This window comes from Emys orbicularis, chromosome 3 (assembly GCF_028017835.1).
Source record: "Emys orbicularis isolate rEmyOrb1 chromosome 3, rEmyOrb1.hap1, whole genome shotgun sequence".
Classification (NCBI taxonomy): Eukaryota; Metazoa; Chordata; order Testudines; family Emydidae; genus Emys; species Emys orbicularis.
In genome coordinates, this window is record NC_088685.1 from 204,096,371 (window position 1) to 204,111,726 (window position 15,356).

Below are 15,356 nucleotides of genomic sequence, written 5' to 3' on the forward strand. Positions count from 1 at the left end.
GATGAAGGAAGAGATAAATGAACTCTACCAAAAAACAACAACCCATTGTTTATTTCTTTGAATCAGAGAGGCTTGACAGTGCTATACTGGTACTCTCAAACTTTTCACTGACATCTCATTGGATTATGGCTAAATCAAATAATCTAGAAGGGCTGGGTCTTTAATGTGAATACTTGTTCAAAGGAGCAGCCTGTGTGGAAAATGAATGATGTTATGGACTCAGGGGCAGCTTTATGTATTTTACCGCCTCAAGCACAGAGGTCAGCCGGTCCCGCGCCTTCGGTGTACCCGCCGCCGAATTACCGCCGAAGCCACGGGACCGGCGGACCTCCCGCAGGCATGCCGCCAAAGGCTGCCTGACTGCCACCCTCACGGTGACCGGCAGGCCACCCCCGGCAGCTTGCCGCCCCAGGCACGCGCTTGGTGTGTTGGTGCCTGGAGCCGCCCCTGTATGGACTGACAAAGTATGAAAAGGTCCTTCAGGGCCTGTCACTTAAAACACTACAGCTGCACCACTGGAGCACTTAAGTGTAGACACTACCTGTAGATTCTTCACTTCCCTGAGCGACGTAGTTATGCTTTCCTAATTTTCTAGTGTAGACCAGGCCTCAGTGTCCTATATGAAGTAGTAATGTTCAATGTTTGTGGGCAGTGATTGGCATAAATCCCCCTTTGTCTCTTAAAAGAGAGTATTTAAGGTTTACAATACATGAGTACATCAGATCTAGTTCTTGGCAAAACACAGAACTTTATTTCACTCTACTAGTAAAAACAATAGCTAACGTGAGATTTCTTTTTCACTCCCCGTTTATATAGTTACAAAATGCACTTAGAAGTTAAATATATGGTTTATGATTACATACTATATTCCTTTAAATTGTAGGCTAAAAAATGGAGAGGCAGGCCTAGACTACACTTAAAAATGTTGCTGGCATAGATGTCAATCAAAGGTGTGATATCCCCCCTCCCCCAATCCCTGACTGACATAACTATGTTGGCAAAAGCTCTAGTGCTGACGTGGTTATACCAGCAAAATAGTTGTTTTGTAATATAGCTTCATTTGGGGAACTGATTTACGATAAACTGGCAAAATAACTATTTTGCTGAAATAAGCTGTGTCTTTACATGGGAGTGGTGTGGTGCTTACATTCCCAAGAGGACAATATTAAATTTGACTCCCCTCCCCTCACTACATATACATATAAAATACTTTATAAATAATGTTAGGACATTGGGATATACTTACAACCAATGTCACCTTTGATGCACAAATTTAACACCTATAGAAAAAAGCTAGTTTGTTACTAATTAGTTTATAATCTTGAATTGAAAATATCACAGATAAACAGAAAGAAGGACAACCCAAAGATTATCATGCAATGTGTGGTTCATGAAGTCCAGCAAGTCTAGAAAGAATATACCGTCAAAGAAACAACTGAGAAGTGGTAAGGCAAAGGAGAAAAGATGGACTGTTAAGCAGAAAAAAAAAATATGGTTCCAGGATCCTGCAGACTTCACTCTTGTGGAAAAGGCGTGCAGTAATGGGCTCATGCTTATCACACAACTTTAGGCCTAATTTTTCAAAAGAAGTAATTTTGGGCATCTCCATTTTTGAGTGTCCAACCTAAGGAGACATCTTACAATGCCTGATTTTTAGAGTCCCCTCACCACCTCTTTAAAATTGCCTGGATTTCAGGAGTTATAATTTGGGCATAAAAAAAACGGAGGCACCAGAAATCACTAGCCCCCTTTTGAAAATATTGACCTTGGAGCATAAGTTGTTCAGGCTAGGGTCTGTGCCTTCTTTTGCATTTATCCACTGTGATGCTGTGGGTGACACTAGAAACAAATAATAATACATAAATAATTGTTCTGCACAAGTTAATGGAAGCAGTTGGGTGGTAAACCTGGTGAAAAATTTGGACCTGAAATAAAGTGAAATAAAATGTGTCAATCACGCTGTCTCTTAATAAAAACTGACTTTAATTTTAAAAGAAAGAAAATATTACTTCATAAGAGTTATTTGACAAGCAGAAAGAAGTCTTAAAAAGAATCTTTAGTTAAATATAGAAGTCTACCATTGAAAAATAGTGTTCATTTCTTGATGTTTTGTTTAACAAAAAAAGTTATCTGAATAATTGTTGTCTGGCATCTTTCATATCTCTTCATTCAGTCATAAAAATATACACAGGAGATTTAAAATTGGAATTGAAGAACAATCATCAATTTGGCTCTAAGAAGCCCAATTATACTTAGATAATCTGGTCAGACGACTGATTTAAAATGTGGTTGTCTCTTATGGCACAAAAGTAGCTGGCAGTGATGCAAAGCCACTGGCACTTGAACCAAAGGACAAGCTTGTTAACATGTTTATCAAAAACTTGGTCCATTAACTCTTCTCCAGAGAATTATTTTAAAAGTTCTTTCTAATAGATCATTAGAAAATTTAGGAAGATGAGATCAGGGTTCTTCACACAATCTAATTACAATTATGATGAGTTCAATGCTAGAAAGATTTTAGAAAAGAAATCTAGATTTTAGAAAAGGTAACATTTTCTGAGACACAAGACATTTCATGGTGTTGTAAAAATGTCACATGAAAGAGGAAGCACTTGGAACTGAATTTCACTGCAAGCAGATCTACAAAGAGGACTTTCCCATTATTGCAGCTTTGCTAGGAGAAACTTGGAGAGCCTAAGCCCATACACTGTACAGTGAAGTTGAGCTGGAATAAACAGAACCTTACTGAGAGGAGACCCACCTGTACCCAGGAAAACAGGAGCAAGCTGAGAGTTTTTAAATTTTTTTTTTTTTTTTTTTTTTGTGCTACCCCGATGGTTCAGGTACATGACCACTGTCATGATTGGACTTTTGAGGATAATTTTTTCCCATTTTAGCCTTCTTAGCAGTAAGGCAGCTAACCTTGTTGCCTACAGCTCAAGGGTGTTTATAGGAAACTGTCTTTCCATTTTTCAGAGTAGCAGCCGTGTTAGTCTGTATCCGCAAAAAGAATAGGAGGACTTGTGGCACCTTAGAGACTAACAAATTTATTTGAGCATAAGCTTTCGTGTGCTACAGCCCACTTCTTCGGATGCACAGAATGGAACATATATTGAGGAGATATATATACACATACAGAGAGCATGAAAAGGTGGGAGTTGTCTTACCAACTCTGAGAGGCCAATTAAGTAAGAGAAAAAAACTTCTGAAGTGATATTCAAGATAGCCCAGTACAGACAGTTTGATAAGAAGTGTGAGAATACTTACAAGGGGAGATAGATTCAATGTTTGTAATGGCTCAGCCATTCCCAGTCCTTATTCAAGCCTAAGTTGGTTGTATCTAGTTTGCATATCAATTCCAGCTCAGCAGGTTCTCGCTGGAGTCTGTTTTTGAAGCTTTTCTGTTGCAAAATTGCCACCCGCAGGTCTGTCATTGAGTGACCAGACAGGTTAAAGTGTTCTCCTACTGGTTTTTGAGTGTTATGATTCCTGATGTCAGATTTGTGTCCATTCATTCTTTTGCGTAGAGACTGTCCAGTTTGGCCAATATACATGGCAGAGGGGCATTGCTGGCACATGATGGCATATATCACATTGGTAGATGTGCAGGTGAACGAGCCACAGATGGTATGGCTGATGTGATTAGGTCCTATGATGATGTCACTTGAATAGATATGTGGACAGAGTTGGCATTGGGCTTTGTTGCAAGGATAGGTTCCTGGGTTAGTGTTTTTGTTCAGTGATGTGTGGTTGCTGGTGAGTATTTGCTTCAGGTTGGGGAGTTGTCTGTAAGCGAGGACAGGTCTGTCTCCCAAGATCTGTGAGAGTGAGGGATCATCTTTCCATTGGAGACCATATTCCCTGTGTTCAGCAGGGATCCACATTTACTCCCCACCCTGATAGATTCTTATCCAAGGCAGTATGTATTCTGGTTGGATAAAGAGAAGTCAGAAACCAGGATGCTGCTTGTTTGTTTGCTAGTAAACTGAACAAAGCTAGTGACTCCTATACCATTTGGATGGCCCAGTCCTGAGAGTGGCCAAATAAACTAGTCACCTAGAGAAGGAATCTCACAAACCCATTTGAGAGAGTGTCACTACGTGAACAACATGACCTTTACCAACATTCTCAGGTCTGATTCCAGGCTGAATGGAAAAGAGCTTATTAGAAAGACCATCTGTTCAGCACAAGCCCTAGGTACTTTTAGAGAGAGTAAGTGATGGGGATTTGTAGCTGGGTGTCCTCAGATCCACCAATACCAGGAAAACTCCTTGATTTATGGTTCTGAGGGGTTCCATTTTGAATTTCTGAAGTTTTACTAACCAATTTCCTCACTTCCTTTCAAGTTTATTTTAGATTCCAGAGCAGTGTCTGCCTTTTTGGAGCAAGTGGCTTTCACCTTCTTGGTTAAGAAACAAAAATGGCATCAAGATGTGGTAGCAAAGGTCACCTTTCTGAGTGTGGTTTTGAGTCAAGCAGGAATCAAATTGGAAAAGCAGAGATGGTTGCTCTGAAAAGCGAGAAAAATCCCAGTTGGAGACTAGTCATCATCCTGTCTGTCAGACTGAGCCAAGAGGACAAGCTACATTCTGTGGTGCCACAGTAACAGGATACCAACTTCTGAAGTACAGTCCAGCTGAATAAATACTGCTGAAAGTCAATAACTAAAACTTTTCTACAATAACCATTTCTCTAGAAACCTGACTGAAATGTGAGTATTTGCACTGACTTTTAAAGTTATCAAATGGGAATAAATACTTAAGAGATGGTATAGTAACCTCACCTTTTGTATATCCATCACTGTTGAGGGATTACCTTGGGCAGGACACAAGGCACTATAGTAATACAAATAATAAAACCAAATTTGGTGCATCACAAACTGCCTCAAAGAAATAGAAACAGATTAACTTGGCCGGAAAATTATTAGAGAACTCTTCATTGTAGGTTTATATTCTGATCTGCATTTGGACTAAAAATCTGTTCATGTTTCTAACTCCCTCTCAATGTAGTTTTGAAGCACTTTTTCACATGAGAATCCACTCTTCATGGATCAGGAATGATGGTTGCTTACACTGTTCAGGTTGTGCAAACAAAGCTTTATCATTCTGAGTCTCAAAAGCAACAGCAATCTTTTTACTGAATACTTTCCTTTCCAATTGCATATGTAGGCTGTGATCATCGGATCCTTTTAACTCTAGCCAGGAAAGATTAATAGCTGTCCGTACAGCTACTATATTGTGAAATTTCTAGCTTGGAGCCTTTCCCCCCACCTCTCCTACAGAAAAGAGAGAGAGCAAGAGAAATGCTGAAATTTAATCCTGCATAATTTTTTTCAACTGTTAACTCTTGTAAGCTCTTAAGGCTACAGTAATACATGATTAGCAAAATGATGTCATGTATTAAAAGGGAACAAATATTGTGTTTCTGAACAATATTAGAAGCAACTCTGTCATGCACTTCACAAGCTTGTGCCTCATTAACTCACCATTTTAAGAGTTTTTGGTTTTTGAATGGCTCTAAGGTGTGGCCCAAACAGAGCACAGCACAGCAGCCTAAGCTTGAGGTGACATGGGTGACAGTTACGAGGTCCATATCTGAAAGGAATGGTCACAACCTCCTGGCTGTATGTAAAGGATAAAAAGCTCACCTGGTTTTCTTTCCATTCAGGTAGTTTTACATTTGGAACTTATTATACATAAACAAGATGATCTGTGGTGATTGTGGTTATCGGCATTACTGAATATTGTTTTTGTTCAGAGCATACATAGTGTTTTTGAGAGTAAGGAGAATGTTAAACAAAGACTTACCCCCTCCACCTCCAAGAAGACTGGAATTAGCTAGGAAAAGCAAAAGGAGAATAATTAGCATTAAATTTAAATATGAAATGAAACAGAACAGGAAAGTATTTATTTATAAGGTACAAATTTATATTTATAGTGTAAAATTGTTGAAACTGATTGTTCATATTATAGAATGTACATTCTATTAAAACAAAAACAATTAAAGTTACTGGTTTTCACTCAAACTATTCCATTTTTATCTGTTTGTCCAAAGATATTATTGGTTCATATTTTAAAAAAATATGTTTACCTAAATTATTCTCAAAATCTTTATTTGTAAAATATCATGCAACACTTCTTGGCCTGTAGATTAATTTAATTAACAACAATGTATGAAAATAGTAATACTTTTAAACTGCATAAACTTCTGAAATTGTATAATGCAACATTCCTTTGTGACAACCAAATAAAGGCGCAAAACCCCTTGCCAGTTTAGAGATCAGCAAATGGGCTTTGGTGCCCTCTGTGACCCATTCTCCTGGGTCTCTATGACATAGGGCCTTTGTGGATGAAAATTAGTAAAGAGCAAATTATCCTCTAATCAGACATCTGTAAAAACACAGTGAATGAAATGCTAGTCCCATTACAATCCATGGGAGTTTTCACATCGATTTCAGTGGGGTCATGATTTCACCCAGTATATTTACATGCTGCTCTACTGTATCTATTCAGCTGTCTGTCCAAGTCAAAGGATAAATTATGCACAGCAGTAATTTGCAGAATAAGGCTATTCAAGACAGCTGTTCAAATTAAGCTGGTGTGGCTGCAGCCACTCATTGTCCCTCCACAACTTGGGCACAAGAATGGAGAAATGGTAAGCCTATAAGCTTGCCCCCTTCAGTGAAGTACTCATCCTACAATTGCATGGGAAATGCAAGTTCCCTTAGCATAAAAATGTGGATGAAAAGCTGGAAATAAAGGTTCAAACTCTACTTAATTATTTAATCAATGGGAAGAGGCACAAGCACTTCTCTCCAACCTTCATATCTTACTGATGAGCAAAGGAGGAGTGAGACTGTAAAACATTCCTTCCTCCAGAACCTAAGGGCTTGTCTACACAAGGATATTCAGGAAAGTTAATCTGAATTAATTTTTATGTGAATTTAAAGTGGATTAGTTAAACTGCATTAAAACCATACATAGAAACTCTGATTCAGAATTTAAATGGCCTTAATTTGACTTGGTTTAAGTCACTTCCAAAGTGAAGCTGCTTTTCACATGGTTTCTTTGGGAGTGAATTAAGCTAAACTGAATTAAGGCCACTTTGGGGATTTATCTACATGGCCCTGCAGTGCAGATTACAGGGGTGTGAGCTGCTACAGCACGCACTGAAGTGATGTCTGTAACTGCCCCATATATAGACCCTGCTAGTGCAAACTAAAAGACACCTAGTTTGTGTTAATATAGTCCCGTTTCAACCAGGGTTACATTAACATGAACTAGGTTCCTTTTAGTTTACACTAGCGGGATCTACATGGGACAGTTACAGCGCAATACATTAGTGTGTGCTACAATTCATATCCCTCTAATCCACATTGTGGGACCATGTAGACAAGCCCTAATTCTGAATTAGAGTGTCCACCCAGGGATTTATTGCGGTTTAGCAAATCTATTTTATATTCACCCCTTTAGTTAATTTGGATTAATTTTCCTGAATGCCCCTATATAGATAAGCCCTAAAGCTATGGGAAAGTATATAATATATGTTGTATTGCATGCATCTCTTTCTAGTATCTGAGCTTTACTATTTGAAAGAAGCTATTCCTATAGGAGCCATGACTACTGGACTAGTAGGAATAATTTATGATCACCAAATTCTGAATTCTGACACAGCACAAATCCATATGGTAGATTTTGTTGATGGTTTATCTTAACAATCTAAATAATTCATATTGTACACTGTCTATTTAGTTTGCTTTTTCATTACTTCTTTTCTCTTTTGGGGTCCTCTTGTACATCTCTTACATCCTCTTTCAGTCATACCATCAGCAGCCAGCTTTCCCTGACTCTACAATTGCCAAGCTACGTTTTTCATAAAATAGTGTATTTAGTAACTAACACAAATGCCTCTTTAAAAAAAGAAAAGAAAAATGTCCTGTTATTGTTATTTACTGTTATCGTACCACAGCAAGAATCCTTTAGTCTTATGGGTATCATTTGAAAAATACTAGCAGGTAACACAACTGTAGCCCTATACAAGTTCCTTTGAAAAGATAAAATGAAATATATTGCAAAGATTAGCAGGAGGCTTTGATCCACATATTTTTACCACCTCCTATGTTCACTGAATTTCAATGCAATACCTAAGAAAAGCATGACTTGAAGAATTCCATGAAATGCAAACAGCTGATGTATCCTTTACTTTTTAGCAGCTTCCAAACTACTTTAATAGTCAATATCAACTCTCGCTGCAATAACATTAATCAATACATGTATAAGCGGAAACAAGCACAAATGTAAAATCAGACAAGCAGGGCTGGCTCTGGCTTTTTTGCCGCCCCAGCGGGGGGGGGGGGGGGGGAGAGGGCGGCCGGAGCCCCGGGGGGAGGGCGGCTCCGCTCTCCCCCCGGCGGCCGGGGGGAGGGCGCCGGGGGGGAGGGCGGCCGGAGCCGGGGGGAGGGCGGCGAGCCCGGCCGTGGCCCCGCTCTCCCCGGCGGCCGGAGCGTCGCGCTGCCCCCCTCCAGGTGCCGCCCCAAGCACAAGCTTGGTGGGCTGGTGCCTGGAGCCGGCCCTGCAGACAAGCTGAAAACAAGAGAAAAGCCCCTATCATCTAATACTATCGTTCTGCAATGCAGGATTATTTTCTGAAGTGTATTAGAGCGCTTTGTCCATTCTAGTTTTAATGAACTCAAGTTCCGGGGCTTCAAACACTTCTCTTGGGAGATTTGCCCAAGATCTTATAAGCCTCACTGTTAGAAAGTTTCCTAGGATATCCAGCTAACATTTTCTTCTGCAAAACCACAACCTCCATCTGCTTAGATCATATTAAATTCCCCTCCTTCCTTGACAATCTTTCAAATACTTGTTGAACTTATTAAAACATAGCACACTAGTTAGCATTATAAAAATATAATAGTAAAAACCATTTTAAACAAAGATTTTGGCCACAATGTATCACAATCGAATACAACTACTTGAATTACTGTAGTAACTCATTAACATTTTACTGTTTTTGCCCTTCAGGACACGGACAGCACCTTAAGGACCTCTTACCCCAGACAGAACTCTCACATTTTGCCACTCTGCCTGCCTTTTCCAACCCACAAAACCACCATACCCTGCATGAGACTTGGAGACATTCCTGTCACACACACAGCAGAAGTTCACTGAGCCTAGGCGCTACAAGTACACACAACCATCATCTGCAGTCAGATACTGATCCAGCCTGGGCCAGCAGCCATGATTCTTGTCCTCATCGCCTCATCCCTCATCCACAGCTGAGCACAGGATTCTAACCAGACCTGGGGAGAACAAGAAAGAGTCTGCTTCTGCGATGAGAGAGATGATAGGGAGAGAAGGTATATGAGAAACTGTAAGGCTAGGTCTACACTACAGCGGGGGTCCGACCTAAGATACGCAACTTCAGCTACGTGAATACCGTAGCTGAAGTTGCGTATTTTAGGTCGGCTTACCTAGCGGTGAGGACGCGGGAAAGTCGACCGCTGCCGCGCTGCCGCCGACTCCGCTGCAGCCTCCTGCCGAGGTGGATTTCCGGAGTCGACGGCAGAGCGATCAGGGATCGATTTTACCGCGTCTTCACTAGACGCGGTAAGTCGATCCCCGATAGACCGATTGCTACCCGCCGGATCGGCGGGTAGTGAAGACAAAGCCTAAGAAGAGACAGTGAGAGCTAGGGACTTCCTGCCCCCTGTTCCCTCCCAAAGCTACCCTTCTGAGTCCACTTCCCTGACCTTTGCTAAAATTGCTCTCTGCAATCTCCAGCCCATAGCAAGTTCCCCAGTTTTCACTTTCAAAATCTGGTTATAATGCACATCTAGAAATATGCCTTTAAATGTGTGCCCATTTACATCAAGCCAAGTGACAGCACACAAATTGCCTGAAGAAGAGCTCTGTGTGGCTCAAAAGCTTGTCTCTCTCACCAACAAAAGTTGGTCCAATAAAAGATATTATCTCACCCACCTTGTGTGTCTAGCACACAATTCAGGCAGCCTGTACTGTAGGCACTTATTTACACATGCTGGTAGAACATGATCCTGCATTCCTTACTAGCATTCCTCACTAGCAAACTCCCATTGAAGTCAGTGGGAGTTTGCCTGGGTACAGACAGCAGATTTTGGTCCTGAAGAGGACCTTTCAGCTCCTGAGTTTTAGATTTGGTACCATCATGTCAGAAGTAAAAAGCGAGTTTCCTAGACTCAGATTAATCCCTAAGGAATAATCCTTCACATCAAAAAACATGAGTCTGTCCATTGGGTTTTGGACCAAGCCCCAGTGAGGTGCTTAAGGCCCTAATGGTCCTCTGAAATTGATGGGAGCTGAAAATGCTCAGCACCTTACAGGACTGTGCCTTTATTCCATGCTCAAGAAATAAATGATCAGCAGTTACAGGACAACTGCAGAAGTCCCATTAGTGCATGCCTGTTCTGACCAATGCAATCAGCCTTCACGCTAAACACCAGCATTCCTCCCAAAACATAGAAAACACAGACGTGCAAATAATTTGGAGGAAACAATTTAAGCAAGTTTAGTCTCTTTCTGGCCGTGGATTATCAGCAAGGAGATCTTAAGTTGTCAAAATATATTCATTATTCAAATGTATACATTAATATATTTTACAAATATGGATGGAACTTAACATTCTAAATTTGATCTGCCTTACTTAGGGAAGTCACATGGCATTGTTTGTGCTCCCTGACTCAATAATCACAGAACTTCTGCAACAAATCCTGAAATTCCCTTCAATGAAGGCTTAGATTGGGACCCTGTCTTCCTGAGGAAGTTTGTCTTTAAAGTCTAGAAATTTTTAATAATTCAGAAGAACATAAGAACGGCCATACTGGGTCAGACCAAAGGTCCATCAAGCCCAGTATCCTGTCCTCTGACAGTGGCCAATGGCAGGTGCCCCAAAGGGAATGAACAGACAGGTTATCATCAAGTGATCCATGCCCTGTCACCCAATCCCAGCTTCTGGCAAATCGTATTTTGTTACCAGTGCCTGGTAGTTAGCAACTCTGAATTGGAGACTAGCCAATGAAAATATTTTCCCTCCCCAAAAGGTCGAGGCATGTAGTGCCTTTGTCAGTTGGGACAGTCTTAGGGTGCTGTGTGCTGACCTGTCTGTTGCTGCTTGCACCGCTAAAGATTTGGACACTGGATAAGTGAATCAAAACTATGCATGAAATGTTGTTTTTCAGCCTTCTTTGGGATAGGGGCACAAGAGGCAGGAGTATGCCTTAAGCACCCCAAGGCATAGAGTACCAATGGTCCCCTGGGTAGCCATATTCTGAAGGAGACAGATGATTCTAAAATCTCCTGTGGTTTCTGCCAGGCTTATCTCCCTCGGGGGGGAGAGGACAGGGACAGAGGGAAGGCTCATCTGGAGCATCAGATTCGCTCGATGAAATAATAGGCACCTGCTCTACTAGCAGTACTGGTGGAAAGATGTTCTGAGTTGTGGATGCAGTAAGAGATGATTATCTTCTTCACAAGGTGGTTTCTTCAGGGCATAGGAATGTCTGTAAGGAAAGCCAGGCCCAATAAAAGAGGAGATTGTGGGTAGGAAAGAGGGAAAATATCTTCCAGCAAGGTAAACATTTCAGTCCTTCCCAGCATTTGGGGACTTCTTGAAGAGGGTACTGGTGGATCTGGGGTATCTGATGGTCTAGTACTCAGAGAATACCACACAGAGTATGTGGGAACCATTAAATAGGGTCCCAGCATGGAACACACAGATGGGGCCAGTGGCCACCAATTGGTGGCTACTGATCTTTTGGCTTGTATGATGGAGCTGGAATCAGTACCATCAGATCCTTCTTCCTTTATGCTTTTCCTTCTTGAATGGTAGGTTTCTGCATTCTGAACTCCTTAGGATCCACATGCGAGGATTCACTTTGACCAAGATGGGGAGGGATCCTTTTTCTTAGAGCAGATCTGGATGGGGATCTGTCCTTATGTCCATAGTCATGTCCCCTACTCTTGTGAGTAGGTTTCTTAGGCTTAAGAGTTTTAGCCTCTTCTCCAGAACTTGTGCTCGGAGGGGTGCTGTTGGCAGTTTGGCGGGGGGAGCGGGGAGTGGTCTTTCCAGCTTGCATTCAAGAAGAGCCTCAGACTGCTCCATGAAGGGCTTCCTTTGACTGAGCTCTCTTCCCTCATGAGTTTGGAGAGGGAAGAAGCAGCAGATACTGCACTCAGTGGAGACGTGAGCCTCACCAAAGCAATAAAGGCAGAGCTGGAGTTCATCGCTAATGGAGAAGGAACGGGGGCAGGAGACACAGTTCTTGAACTCTAAGACTCTTGGCATCATCCCTCTCCACAGGGAGAAGATCTCTGGGGCAGGAAGAACTAATCTAACTATACTAATAGAAAAACACTACAAACACAAAGTCTAAACTACAAAAAGTACTAAAAACTAGTTACAAATTGTATTTACAGGTATTAAAAATAGAGGAAGATAAAGCAGACAGAGAGGATTCAGGCTTGAGGCTATAAGAAGGAACTGGAAAGTTGTTGGCCTGCACTGCCCTTTATACCCTCTGGAGCATGACGAGATCTACCGTGCGTGTGCAGACCAATTGACACTGGTTACTAAAAAGCTCCAGACTCAGGCACATGGTGTATATGTGTACACGTGTAGAATACACACAGGGAACATCACTGGAAGAACACCCCCCCTCCCCAAATATGCCAGAAAAAGAGACATATCCAGCCACTGTTTTCTCTATTACTTAGACTTTTTTCTCACATGCCCTGAAAACTGAAAGAAATTTTCAGAAGCTTTAAATATAAGGAAGATCACAAGCAATCAAACTGCTATGAAAGTGTATAGATACTTTCAAATACATAACAGAGGAAAGTGACAATAGCTTAGCAGAAATCACATCATTTCAGATGGTGTTGGACAATGCCTCTCTCTATCAGGCTGTTTTTCATCTTTCCTACCTGCAGCTATTTTGTCCATGGGGGTTTTCAATCACTCTCAGGCTGAACCTGTATTGTTTACATATTGGGGAGCAGTTATAGTGTCTGTTTTTCATGCTGTTTGTAGGTATTGACTGTGTACATTATCCTTAGGTTGACTAACTGCTTATGGCACTTGAGTGGGGAAGTGCGCCCATGGATAACACATTGGCTTCCCTATGGTCTCTTGAGCAGAAGCTCCTTTTGAATGTAATAAGTTTAAAAATGGCTGCCCTTTGTCTACAGAGACAAAAAGATTCCAATCCCCAGCTTTTTGACTGACAGAGACCACACTGCTAGAGGGAGCAATTTTCCCTGAAGAATTGAAATATGTTGGTGAGGTTAAGATATTGAGAAAAGCAGTTTCTCAAGCCACGTTGGAGAGAGAAGCAGTTTGACTGAAGAACTTTAAACATAGATTTATGTATTCTTATACATGGAGATTAGGGTCACAATGAACCATGAATTCTTCTCTGCATTATGTATTATGTAAATTCACAGCCTCCCAGGTATGCCAGATGTTCAACTCTCCCTAGGCAGCTGGTTGCACCCAGCCTCTGTATGGAGCTATAGGGTTCTACTAACAAGATCCACTAAACACAATGATGCCGTTACTAGGCTTCACCATGACGCCTAATAAGCAGATAACTAACATGTTTTCTAGTTCTAATGTTCCAACATATCTTAAACCAATAAACTGCTACATGTTACTACATTGCCATTACAACAGAATTCCCTCTTTCAGTTGTAACTCCTCACTAAGCAGCCAATATGTTGACTCTAGTTTCCTTAAAATTTCATACTCTGCTCCACTGACACACCCTTTCAGACTTCACATTAATGCTCTTTGTAAGTTTTGGTAAATATCTGAAAAAGTCTCCATCTCAACGAGCAAGAGCTCTCATTCCATCTGGCGATTTAAAAACAAATCTGATTTTTTTTTTTAAATATAAAAAAATGTGTCTGGAATTAAGCACTTTTTCCAGACTTGACTGTGATCCAATATGCCAAAATTTCTGACTTGGGAAACAACAGTCATTGCAGACATTGATGTCTCAGCTTTCTACCATCAAAATAGTTTATTTTGTCCCTGATAACACTTTTTACTTCTCACTTCTACAGTATGTTTCATCTGAGGAGCTCTCACAAACTAAAATATCTATATTAATTTTTAAAAATCATAAAACTATTATGATTTGTAACTTGCAAAAACAAGAAACCTCAAAGCATTAAAAAACTAAAACTCTCCCTCCTGCCTGATATGATGTATGATTACTTGCTGTCCATGTAATATCATGTCACATCTAACATAGGGCTTGTCTACACTCACTGCCCCACAGTTCAGATTAAGGGCTGTCTAAATAGAAGGGTGCACCAAAGTGCTTCACTGTAACTCCCCCATGTGGATGCTGCAGATGTGAACTAAAACGTTCCTAGTTCTCCTTAATGTAGTCCTGTTTGAAGAGTGGCAGGTGGCACAGACAAAACCAGACTCACAAGGCCATGCTTCCTATCTAAGTGGAAAGAAAAAAAAAACAGACAAACCATGTGGTACACAGAGAAATCTATTCTCTGTTGGAAAACAGCTACAGTTACCTCATATTCTGTAACCAAATTGCAGAGCAGATGGCTGAGGGGATTGTTAAATTGGAATGACTAGTTATAAGTAAGTGTTGTGCCATAAATCCATTTCCTGAATTGGCAGGTAGATAGACTAGAAGATCAAGCATGTATCTTTCTGTCTCTTATTTCTATGGTAAATATGAGACCCATTTGCTCTGGTGTTGCATGCCAGAGAAATTCCAATAGATAAATGAATAAATACAGTGGGCTTATGGTAATGTTCTTAAAAGGCTAGAAAACGTCTACCCTATGTATTAAGAGCCTGCAGAGTTTTACTTAAGATTATAGATGGAAGGGGAAAGGTATCTATGACTTTGTCTTGGAATTAATAAGATCTTCCAGGAGTTTTATATGGATCTTTACTCCTCCCAAAGCATCAGCTTCAGTCAGTCTCTCCTTGATATTAAAATACAAATTAATTTCACCTCAATTAATGATTAAGGTGCTTCCTTCGTCCGACCCAGATCCCGCTAGGAAATTAATTTAGCTATTAAGCCTCTCAAGACTGGGAAGGCTCCAAACAAGATGAGTTTACCCCTGAATTGTAATAATGGCATAATAGGCACTATACTTTCCTCTATGCTGCCTTGTGCAATCAAGTGAAGCTCCCTATTAGTCTAAATTCAGCTCCAATCAGTTCAATTGGTACAGGCTAGGTACAGCAGTGCAAGAACTGAAGGGCAGTAATGCACTGAGTTGTTCAAGTATAATTATGATGCAACATTTGAGGAGGAAATATTTGAGAATATGGTCAAA

General features: G+C 40.8%; 1 protein-coding gene across 1 annotated transcript in view; it reads right to left on the reverse strand.

Moving 5' to 3' along the window:
* Nucleotides 1-15,356, reverse strand: part of MACROD2 (mono-ADP ribosylhydrolase 2) — a 1,323,621-nt gene that overhangs the window by 1,002,390 nt on the left and 305,875 nt on the right. The window contains exon 4 of the mRNA XM_065401494.1: nucleotides 5,808-5,837. Within this exon, the coding sequence (XP_065257566.1) occupies nucleotides 5,808-5,837 (30 nt within the window). The remainder of the gene's footprint in view (nucleotides 1-5,807; nucleotides 5,838-15,356) is intronic.